The 12545-nt window shown below is 42.3% G+C and overlaps 1 protein-coding gene across 2 annotated transcripts in view; it reads right to left on the bottom strand.

Moving 5' to 3' along the window:
• Positions 1 to 2038: 2038 nt before the first annotated feature.
• Positions 2039 to 12545, bottom strand: part of USH2A (usherin) — a gene marked incomplete at both ends in the record, with an annotated part of 871783 nt that continues 861276 nt past the window's right edge. For both annotated transcript variants that reach the window (XM_080698222.1, XM_080698223.1), the window contains 2 exons: positions 2039 to 2128; positions 11773 to 11994. In XM_080698222.1, the coding sequence (XP_080554348.1) occupies positions 2039 to 2128; positions 11773 to 11994 (312 nt within the window). The remainder of the gene's footprint in view (positions 2129 to 11772; positions 11995 to 12545) is intronic.

Genomic DNA, 12545 nt, shown 5'->3' with positions numbered 1-12545 from the left:
TTGGCGAGAAAAAAACCTCATAATTTGTACAGCTACTGCCAAATGTACACAATTATTTTAGGTTTATAGTAGTTGCGATGAGGGGATCGAACCCTTAATACTGGTCTGTGCTTTTGACACATGGTTGGCAAGCATTGTCTAGGAGTTGGTTAGTCTGAGAAGCTACTTTCTCAGTCTTGGATAAAGTCTTGGTACCCACAAAAGTCCACAGTCTTGGACTTTGGACCATAGCGGTGATTCATGTTTTGTAGTCAGAATAAGTACAGAATAAGGTAATCCCTTTATAAGTTTTTGCATCTCAGTTTTGCAAAAACCCACCTATCACGATGTAGATGCACAAAGTATCGTCAAATCTCAGTGTATACGCAGATTATAATTTCCTGGGAACACTATAGCCATTAAGAATGAAGAAAAATAGGCTTTCTTATACTTTTTTCCAGAAAGAACAAATTGAGATATCTTTAATTTTGGTGGTGTATATGTGTGTGGTACAGGGGATTGAACCCTGAATCATTTTACCTCTGAGATACATTCCCAACCCTTTTTTATTACTTGTTTTGAAACAGGATCTCACTAGGTTACTGTGAGTTTTGCTAAATTGCTGAAGCTGGTCTTCAACATGTGATCCTCCTTCCTTAGCCTCCTAAGTACTGGGATTACAGGCATGTGCTGCCCTGCCGGACTAAATATCTTTCATTTTATGTTGACTGAATTTGTTTTTCTTGCTGTAGGACTTGCACCAATGCCTTTACAAACCAAATTATCAGAAAACAAAATTTTGAACCATAGTAATATATACTGTTGCATATCATCTGTTCTTACTGATTTTAGAAATAGAATGTAGGAGTTCTCTAAAGTGAATGGATATAGTTGAGAGTAGTGTGATATACATACACACATGAACAGTTTTATATTTATGTGTAAATGTGTTAATTTCAAGACTAGAAGGAGCTTTTCAAATTCCATACATGCAAAGTAAATACTACAAATAGAGCAGTAGTTTCTATTTTAAATTTAAGTTGAGGATGTCAGTATTCAGTACATTGATATAATTTTTTGAAAAATACTGACCATAGTTACAAACTGTAAATTAGGAAATAAGAACATTGGTTCAAGTGTGGGTGCTTCTATTGAAATACCTTGTTTTTTCTTTGAAATGAATAAATTATGTTTACTCCTCTGACTTTCCAAAGATTCATATATTCAAGAACAGACATTAATAGTTATATAATGCTCTGTCAGACAGCTTTGTGATTAACTGGAAAGAGCATGACTTATAGAATCTTTAGCTAAATGTATGTCCACAGTGCAAAACTTATTTTTCTTTGATACAGTATGGTCAGAAATTGGGATTTCATTTCCTGAGTATGCTTGTTAAAACAGCAGTTTCTTAGAGGATTTTGTCAACCCTGGCAGATTGAAAGGAGCAGTAGCAACAGCCTCTCAGCAGAATTATTTAGATTTGTATGTGTTTGTGTGTGTAGGGGTATAGGGGATTGAACCTGGAGACATTTTACCTCCAAGCTGCACCCCCAGCCCTTTTTATTTTTATTTTGAAGCAGAATCTTGCTAGGTTGCTGAGAGTCTAAGCTACTGAGGCTGTCCTTGAGCCCTTCCTTGATCCTCCTGTCTCCACCTCCGGGGATTACAAGCATGCCCCACCACGCCTGGCTTACATTGTTTTTAAACCACTGACTTCTCATTACTTGTAACAAACGGGGGCCATATTGAAGTGGCCACTCATTACTCATTTAACCCAGCCATCACTGCCGAGCTAAGTAGAAATTGCATACTTCAACTTCCACAAAATAAACAGCAAAACAAGTATTTTCATACAGATATCCATCACTTCAGACCACCATAAAAGTAACATTTTTTTTTCTAGTGAAGAACAACTTCAACAGCAACCCTTATTTCATTAGTATTAAAAAGTAAGAACCAGTGGCTTTTCAGAAATTACAATGTGTCAGTCATAATAACCTAGGAGTAGTGGGGTGCAGGGCCTGCATCCCAGGACTGTCGTGCAGGTTTCCATCCTTTACAGGTGGGTGTCCGTGAATGTGGTGTGTTCCTTGGTCACTGAGCTGAAACCCTTGATGGCATTCATCAGGTCCTCTTCATCCACATACTGAAAAGGAAACCAATCGATGGTTACAGTATTTGCTGTCGATTGATCAGTTTGTCAATTTAGCATAAAAAGTACTCAGTACAAATGTACTGTCTAATGCTCAACACTAAGGGTGGCTTAAGGCACAGTCCTTTATTTAAATCACATATGAAATTTAGTAAAAAATGTATTATCTGAGTGTTACATTAATGTTGACCTTTATAAGCTTGTATATACACAGGTATATGCATATATAAAGATACAATAAACATACTTTTCATAAACAAGTTTATAAGAAAAAGTATATATATATATATATATACACACACACACATTCATACTCATGGCTCATGGATTATTTCTAACACGCAAAATGGCAATTCTAACATGTTTAACCATAACACATTGAGAGCTTAATTGAATTATTGCACTTAACCTTCATAAACTCCGGGTCAGTGCTATTATCATCCTCATCTTTAAAAAAGGAACTGAGGAAGCCGGGCTTGGTGTCACATGCTTGTAATTATATACATATATATATATATACACATATATCTCCCCATATATATTATATAATATGTATATATCTCCCCCATATATATTATATAATATGTATATATACAGGGGATATATAATATATTAATATATTATATATTATATATAAATATAATATATATAATCCCCGATATATATATATATATATATGTTTTTTTTTAATGTGAAGAGCAAGAAGAGCCAAATGCAAGCTATTACGTGCTGTCACTTTCTATTCTTTTAAATTTTCTGTAGGAAATAAGGTTAGTAATGTTGATACAATTTTATAATGAACAAATAACTTGCCAAGTATTGGCTCCTTCAAAAGCTTTCGTTGAGTTTCTTTCACACTGCCCATTAGTAGTGCTAAAACAAAAATAAGCAAAAATGGCAATATCGTATAAAAGTTAGAAATGGGAGCTCTCTGGTCAGATGAGATTTTTAATATACCACATAAAGATTTCTTAATATCTTTGTGCCTTTGAGTATCTAATCTCTCTAAGCCTCAGTTCCTTTCTTTCTTTTTCTTTTCTTTCTTTCTTTTTTTTTTTTTTTTTTTTTTTTTTTTTTGGTGGTACTGGGGTTCCTGGGAGCCCTTCTACCTCCAGGCTACACTTCCAGACCTATTTTTACAGTTGTATTTGGAAACGGTCTCCTAAGCCAGTACGCGTGGCTGGCTTCGAACCTGCGCGATCCTCCTGTCTCTGCCTCCCAAGCGCGGGGATTACAAGCGTGCGCCACCACGCCCGGCTTCCTCAGTTCCTTTTTTAAAGATGAGGATGATAATAGCACTGACCCAGAGTTTATGAAGGTTAAGTGCAATAATTCAATTAAGCCCTCAATGTGTTATGGTTAAACATGTTAGAATTGCCATTTTGCATGTTAGAAATAATCCATGAGCCATTGTTTATGTTTTGTAATTACTCCGGCCACTTAAAAACTTTAGATGTGAAATGGAATCATGGAAATGAATAGCTACAATCATAAGCAGGCTCATGATTCTGCTTGAGGTTATAGCTAAGCTCTATCTATCTATCTATCTGCCTATCTTATCTAGATTATCCTGAACAAGTATGAAGAACTGTTTATTTTGCTGTTTGATAGTGCTGAAGCCAAAATCCCCTTTATTGTTTGCTATTAGTCAAGAAAGGCTTCCTGGAAGTCATTGACTCTTCAGTGAAAGAAAAGTGAGAATGGGGGAGAGAAAGATGAGAGTCCGAAAAAAGAAGAAGTAGTATGTCTCAAAATCAGGTACTATTGAGCCAGGTGTGGTGGCACACGCTTGTAATCCCAGCATTCGGGAGGCTGAAACAGGAGGATCGCGGTTCGCAGACAGCCTCAGCTACTTAGTGAGGCCCTTTGTAACTCAGACCCTGTTTCAAAATTAAGAATAAAAAATAGGGCTGTGGGTGTAGCTTGGAGGTAGAATGACCCTGAGTTCCATCCTCAATACCACAAAAAAGAAAAAAAGAAAGAAGAAAGAAAGAAAGAAAGAAAGAAAGAAAGAAAGAAAGAAAGAAGAAAGGAAGGAAGGAAGGAAGGAAGGAAGGAAGGAAGGAAGGAAGAAAGAAGAAGAAAGAAAGAAAGAAAGAAAGAAAGAAAGAAAGAAAGAAAGAAAGAAAGAAGAAAGAAAGAAAGAAAAGGTACTAAGATATCTCCAGCTTTGCTCTTGACTATTCAGGGTCATAGGTACTTCCATACGTATTTAAGGATTATTTTATTTAGTTCCGAATTATGTCAGTGAGATTTTGATGAAATCTGTGGAAAGCCTGGGTAATATAGACATTTTGACAATATTAATTCTTCCAATCCATGAACATGGAAAGTCTTATCACCTTCTAGTGGCTTCTTCAACTTGTCTTGAATATTTTGTAATCTTTATTGTACAAGTCTTTGACATCCTTAGTGGTTTATTCCTAGGTTTTGTGTGTCTTGTGATTGGCATTACTTTCATGATTTCTTAGCAAATTTATTGTTCACTTATGGAAAGTATGTTGATTTTGTATCCTGCTACCTTACTGGATTCATTGATCAGTTCTAGTAGTTTTTTGGTAGAGTAGTTAAGGTTTTTCTGAGTATAGAATTCTATCTTCTAATAGGGATAATTTAGCTTCCTCATTACCAATTTATATACTTTTTTCTTTCTTTTTCTTGCCTAATTCCTCTGGGTATAATTTCTAGTACTGTATTGAATAAAAGTGGTAAGAAATGAGGACACCCTTGTCTTGCTCCTGATCTTACTCTTTTATCCATTTTTGTGTTTTGATGGCTTTTTGTATTGATAATGTTTGATTTTTTTCCTGTTCCCCATGAATGTTTCTATTTGTACTTTCATATGCTTATCATAATGATATTTTCCACTTTTGGATGTAAGACTCCCTTAAGCATCTTTTGTCTTGTGGCCATCCCTTAGATGTTGCTTGTCCTGGAAGATTTTTATACTTTGATTCTTCTTTTTTTTTTTTTTTTTTGTGGTACTGGGAACGGAACCCTTCTACCTCTGGGCTACACTCCCAGCCCTATTTTATATTTTTCTTTGGAAACAGGGTCTCTTAAGCCAGCGAGGCTGGCTTCAAAACCTGTGTGATCCTCCTGTCTCTGCCTCCCATGCGCGGGATTTACAAGTATGGGCCACCATGCCTGGCTATACTTTGATTCTAAAGTATAGTCTTTCTGGGTATAGTAATTTTGGTTGGCGGGTTTTTTTTTTTTTTCCTCGTGACTTGAAATATTCATCATTACATGCTCTTCTGGACTATTGGGGTTCTGCTGAGAGTCTAATGAAGTTGGCTTTAAATGTGACTTAGCACTTTTCCAAATTTATTTATTTATTTATTTATTTATTTATTATTTGTACTGGGATAAAAGTCAGGGGCATTTTACCTCTGAGCAACACCCCCAGCCCTATTTTTAATCTTTATTTTTTGAAACAAGGTCTCACTGAGTTGCAAAGGGTCTCACTAAGTAGCTGATGCTGTCCACAAACCGCTATCCTCCTGTCTCAACCTTTCAAATGCTGGGATTACAAGTGTGTACCACCAAGCCTGCCTTCTTACAGATTTTTTTTTAAATTTTTATTGGTGTATTGTAGTCAAACATCTCAATGGCATACAAGACTTGTGAGGATATACAAGCACACATCATTCAATTAGCCTTTTTCCAATCCCCATCCAATTCCCTCCCCCTCCCTCAATCCCATGCTTGATTTAGTCATTGACTTTGATATAGTTGTTTAAGTATATCATGTGCTTTAAAGAGATTCCATTTACCCCCATCCCATCCCCTCTGATAGGTCGCCTTAATGGCTTTTCCATAGGGCCCTTTCTTCAACTAGATTTCCTCCTAACCGATTTATTCCTATTTTTTGCATATTAGGGAAAGCATCTAATTTTTTATTTTCTGTGAAATTTCTCTGTGGATGCCATATTGCAGGCTCCGATCCCACTCTCGCTGGTCCTAGCATTGGCCTCACTACCCTGCAGACTCTGATCCCAGCCTCGCTGGCTCCAGCACTGGTCTTGCTTCATGGCAGGCTCTGATCCCAGCCTCGGAGGCCCCAGGACTGACCTTGCTTTAAGGCAAGCTCCTATCCTGGCCTCACTAGCTCCAGCAATGGGCTCACCACATGACAGACTCTGATCCCAGCCTCACTGGCCCCAGCACAGACCAAACTCCTCGGCAGGCTCCAATCCCAGCCTTGGAGGCCTCAGCACCGGCCTTGACTCATGGCAGGCTCTGATCCCGGCCTCGCTGGCCTCGGAACTGCCCTCAACCTCTCAGCAGGCTCTGATCTCGGCCTCAGAGGACCCAGCACTTGCCAAGCCTCATGGCAGGCTTTGATCCCAGCCTCGCTGGCCCCGGCACCAACCTCACCCCTCAGCAGGCTTCGATCCTGGCCTTGGAAGCCCCAGCACCGGTCTTGCCTCACAGCAGGCTTCGATCCCAGCCTCGGAGGCCCCAGCACCAGCCTTGTCTCATGGCAGGCTCTGATCCTAGCCTCACTGGCCCCGGCACCTGCCTCACCGCTCTGATCCCAACCCTAGTATCGGCCTTGCATCACAACAGGCTCCAATCCCAGCCTCACTAGCCATGGCACCAGCCTCACCCCTTGGCAGGCTCTGATCCTGGCCTTGGAGGCCCCAGCACAGGCCTTGCCTCACACCAGGCCCAGCATGCTCCTATCCTGGCCTCAGAGGCCCTGGCACTGGCCTTGCTGTACAGAGGGCTTTGGTATCTGTCACTGAGAGCAGGTTATCTACAGATGTTCCCTTTGTTCTTCCTTTTTTTTTTTTTGTGGTACTGGGGTTCCTGAAAACCCTTCTAACTCTGGGCTACACTCCCAGAGACCTATTTTTTAAATATATTTATTTGGAAACAGGGTCTCTTAAGCCAGCGAGGCTAGCTTCGAACCTGCGTGATCCTCCTGTCTCTGCTTCCCAAGCACAGGGATTACAAGCATGCGCCACTGTGCCCAGCGTTCTTCATTTTCTATTTTTTTTTAAATATGAGAAATGAGTACATGTCTTTTGAAAAAGCTGGGACCCCAAATACCTAGTGGCAATGAATTTTGTCTCCCCTTCAAAGGCAGAATTCCACAGCTTCACTTCAGAGAGCACGCTCTGCTGCTCCACGTGCACTCTGGCCTCCAGCACTACACAGAGAAGTGCAGTGGCCATGAAGACTGATGTCTCCCAGAACACGCAGTGTGGCGGCCCAACCTGGTTATTTGGGGCTCCCTCCGATACACCCCAAACCCTTTTACCACTTAGCATGTTGTCCAGAATTCCTGGGCATGTGTGGCAGGAGCAGACCACTTTTGGTGAGTTTTCCTCAAAAGTTCAAGGTGGATTGGACTGGATCTGTCTGCCCCTCCAAATACTGGTCACCAACACTGCCATTGCCACCACTGCTATCTCGGTTCTCTCCTGAACACCTTTCCCACACAGCATGTTTTCCAGAATTCCCAAGCATGTGCGTCTGTAGCAGTCTACCTTTGGGGACATTTCATTAAAATTTTAAGGTGGACTGGATTGGATCTCTGCCTCTCCCAAATACTGGCCACTGCTGCCACTGCCACTGCCATCTTGGTTCTCTTCCGAGCACCTTTTTCACATAGCATGTTGTTCCAAATTCCTGAGCATGTGTAGTGGTAGCATTCTACCTTTGGGGAGATTTCTTGAAAAGATCCAGGTGGATTGGATCAGAACTCTGCCTCTCCCAAATACTGGCCTTTGCCGCTGCTGCCACCACTGCCACTGCTACCATGGTCTCAGTTCTCTGCCAAACACTTTTCCCACACAGCAAGTTGTCCAGAATTCCTGAGCATGTGTGGCCGTAGCAGCCTACCTTTGGGGCGATTTTTTCGAAAGTTCAAGGTGGATTGGATCGGATATCTGCCTCTCCCAAATACTGGCTGCTGCTGCCCCTGCCACCACCACTTTCCTCCTAGTTCTCCGCTGAGCACCTTCCTTACATGGTATGATGTCCAGAATTCCTAAGCATGTGCGGCAGGAGCAGTCCCCCTTCGCAGAGACTTTTTTCTCCAAAAGTTCAAGGTGGATTGCGTAGGATTTGTCTGCATCTCCTAAATCCTGGCTGCCACCACCATCATTTTGGCCCCTCTCCAATATTTCTTAAAAAAAGAAGACAGTATGTGTGTTTTAAAGAAGTTGTGGGATTGAGCACTCAGCAGCAATGAATTTTTTATCTCCTCTCCACGAATGGAGGCCCACAGCCTCACCACATAGAGCAGGATCTGCTGTCCTGAGCACATCATGGCCCCCAGCGCAATATAGAGGAGTGCGGCGGCCAGGTGCACTGAGTTCCCTGGCATGCACAGCTGGGTTTCCCTCCTGGCACTGCTGGGCTCCCTTCACCATGTCCAGATCATTTTTCTTACAAGGTATGTTGTTAAGAGTTCCCCGGCATGTGCGGCTGAAGCAGACTTTTCTCTAATCTCTTCTGGGATGTTCTTCCAAAAATCACTTTTCTTGCATGGCGGGCACCTCATTGTCATCTTGATTATAATTCCACCATTATCTACTCTGTCTCCTTTATTCTGGATAGGAAGTCACAGCTGGAAATGTCTCCTTAAGTTGTCCCAATCAGATATTAAATGAAATGCTGGTGTTCAGGGCTTCTCTGAGGAATGCATGTTCTTTTCAGCAGCCCCGATCGCCACTGTAACTGCGGCCGCCACCATCTTGCCCCACTCTTACAGATTTTAAAATTCTTTCTCTCGGCCGGGCGTGGTGGTCCACGCTTGTAATCCCCGCGCTTGGGAGGCAGAGACAGGAGGATCGCGCAGGTTTGAAGCCAGCCACGCGTGCTGGCTTATGAGAGACCCTGTTTCCAAATAAAAAAGTATAAAAAATAGGTCTGGGAGTGTAGCCCGGAGGTAGAAGGGCTTCCAGGAACCCCAGTACCACCAAAAAAAAAAAAAAAAAAAAAATTCTTTCTCTCTCATATACTTTTGTACATCCTCCTCCTGGTGAAAATCTTTTCGGGTTATATCTATTTGGAATTCTATATACCTCTTATACCTGGATGTCCATGGCTATACAGAGATTACAAAAGATTTTGCTATTATTTTGTTGAATTATTTTGCTGTTATTTTGTTGAACCTTCATTTCTTCTCTTTTGGATTTGCTGATGAGGAAGATATTTGATCTTTTAGTGGTGTGCCAAAGATCTTGTATGCTGTCTTCATTATTTTTTAAGTTACTTCTATCTACACATATTTCAAAAGACCTATTTGTAAGCTTCGGTATTTGTTGTTCTGTTTTGTCTTGTCTTTTGACTTTTTTTATCTGACTTACAGAACTCTTAATTCCTAAGATTTTTTATTGGTTCTGTTTCAGAATCTCTCTGCTTAATCTCATTCATATCCTACATTGACTTCTCAATTTTATTTGCTGTTTCTCTGTATTCTCTTGGGTCTCATTGAGGTTTAAAAATTACTATCTTAGATACTTAACAATCATTCTTTTGAATTCTTTACCAAGAATTTCATTCACTTTGATACCTGTCTTTGGAGTCTGTCTTTGGAATTAAGAACTTTAGGAGATGTCATAATACCTCATTTTGTTTTTCATATTTCTTGTGTTCTTATGTTGAGATTTGTGCATGCAATGAAGTAGATATGTCTACTCCTTTTGGGAGAATGCCTTATTAAGTGGCTTTCTCCTAAAGGTGTATCTTGTGTATCAGATTGTTATGCAATGTTGATTTTTTTTCCAGGCAGCGCCTTAATGTAATCTCCCTGTAGTTTTTAAAGCTGTGATTATTAAGTTATGTACAGCAGATACTGTATTGAAGATGGAGAGACCCACTGTGTCTGTGGGATATGAAACAGTGAGACACTCCAGCAGATTAAGCAGGTGTGAGATAGCAGAAAGTGTGGGATGCACTCTGTGCAGCTCACTCCTACAGTGGAGGTGCTGGTCCCTATCATGTAATGGTGGCTTTCTCAGGCACTTTTGACTTAGACTGGCTCGTGGAATTGGGTGCTCCAGTGGTGATGAGGGACCTGAAGCACTTGGCCTCTGATAGACACTGGGACTCGTGCGTCACAGGGGAATGGAAGTCGAACACCCGCTCAGTGACACTCATATCAAGTTTGATTAGTAGTGCATGACCAGACAAGATGTGGGAACAGCTAATGCAGGGGCCCTCATCAATGTGGTGACAGCAAAATTTGTGTTATTTGTCTTTGCTGTTACTGTGGGTATGTCTGCCCAGGAACAGGACCTTGGCTCCCCTCCCCCAGCCATGCACATCTGAGGGTGGAGAGATGGTCAGGGGTCTTTTCCTCCATCCTCCCCACTGTTTCAGTTGTAGTGGGAGTGGGTCAAGACTAGAGCCAGGTAAAATTCCTCTCAGTTGAGGTGAGGTGCTCACAGGAGAGAGAGGGAGAGAGAGAGAGAGAGAGAGAGAGAGAGAGAGAGAGAGAGAGAGAGAGAGAGAGAGAGAGAGAGAGCGCTATTGCTGTATTTCTGATCAAAGTTTCTCTTGGGATATCCTTAGGCAGTGTACCTTGAGGGTGGAGCTAGAGCCATAGCTTTGGCAGCACTGGTCAGAATGGCCCCAGCTTTGGGTTGGGGAGCAATGGACAGAGTTCTTTCCCTATCTTTTTTAGTAACAGGCACCAAACTTGATGTTGGAAAAGGGGTGGCAGGAATGGATGGGAAGTTGCCTTTAGTCCTGGCACCTGCAAAGGCCACACATGACTGGCCATGTCCCCAGTCTCAGAAGTCAGGCCTCCTGGTCCCTTGGTTCTTATGGAGGAAGGGCACACTCTGCTCCTCTCTGCACTGCCACCCCCACTCCCCACTGTGTAGCATCTCAGGGAGTTTGTGTCAGTTACTCCACTGAACCAAGTCTAGCTTGTGAGGCAGGCCCCACTGAGCCAGTGCAGTGGAATGTCTATGGGCCCCAGAGATTGAAAGATGCAGGGGTGTCTGACTCCTGAAAGCAGACCAAATTCGGATGATAGGTCCACTTTCAAGATAACTCCAGGCTACACAATCCCATGATAGAGGGTTGCTGGGAGATGAAGTGAATTCCTTTTTCAGCCAGAATTCTGTGCAGGTTTCAGGCCTTTTATCTATTGGGGCTCTAAGCTGCAGGAGCTGCAAAACTCTCTAGTAGCTAGTGCTGCAGTGTCCACACTGATGGAGCTTGCTCGAACTCTCACCTTTACCCTTGCAGAGGGGAAAGTCTTCCTCCCCGAGCTGTGGATGGTGGGTGCTGAGATGTTCTGCTTCTCTTACATGCTGGTCTCCTTATTTCCAGATTTTATAGATTCTCTGTTTCTCTACTATTGAATCCCAGTGTTCTGCGGTCACTTACCTCAGTATGGAATTATACACCACCTGTTGCTATGGGTCTTCTTTTCATATGTTTATTTTTTTCAGCATCTACTGTATATCAAAGGAATAAGACAAACTTCTACACTGTTTATCAAACAATTGCAGTAACATGTGTCAACAAGTACATGATTTGGCAGGTGCTGAGAGGGATGCCCTGAGTGCTGCAGCACCATTCACCAAAGCACAGGAAGCTTCATGACGTCTGTACCAAGAGCCCTCTGGGAGGTTGAGCACAGACTCTGGGAGAGGGAATCAACTCACCAGTCCACTGCTGTGGCCCATGATGGTTTCCCACAGCGAGTCGTCAATCAAGACTTTCTTGTCTTGAATGTCCATGAGCTGGCTGACACTGCGGTGCAGAGTGTCCTGGGAGTAGGTTTGGCTGATTTGGCTTTGACTTGGGATCCTCAGAACAGAAACACTTCCGCTGCTCCGAATACTTAGAGGTGTCCCAGACTGGGGAATTTTGGTGTCGGCTAATCCCTGAAAAGGAAGTTGCTGTTGGTGATTAACACGTGAATAAAATGGACTTGAAACATATGACAGAGAACTGAAACTCATACATTGTCATTGGAGGAAACAGCTGCATCCAAACCTCCTTGTGGAACTTAGGTAGCAGCTATGAGCCCCTGGAAGATGGAGTCTTGGCTTCTTGGTATGTATGAAATCATAAGCTAATACTGGCATCAGGTGGCCACTGCTCTTGGAACCTAGGGTGCTTCTGTACTGGTCCTTTGTTGGGCGGGGGGGGGGAGGGGCAGGAGGTGGGTTAACAAGGTGACCTCTCCATGCGGTTGGCCCAGAGCTTACATCTTGAGAACACCTTCTCCCCAGAGCTGTCCTAGTGAACAATATTCTCTCAAGGTTGCCTGCTAGGTAAACATGGTTTATCTTTCACTTTTAAAGTCCTGGATTTGTGTAGGGAACTGACTCCTCCCTCCCTCTTTGCTTATTCCCTGTTTTTCCCATGTTACAGGATTCCAGCCTCCAAAATAAATCAGGTCTGATACTAATATCGGCAAAACAAAGTCACT

This window comes from Muscardinus avellanarius (assembly GCF_963383645.1).
Source record: "Muscardinus avellanarius genome assembly, chromosome: 7".
NCBI classification, from domain to species: Eukaryota; Metazoa; Chordata; class Mammalia; order Rodentia; family Gliridae; genus Muscardinus; species Muscardinus avellanarius.
The sequence above is the reverse complement of the archived record's forward strand: the minus strand, read 5'-3'. Positions and strand labels throughout refer to the sequence as shown.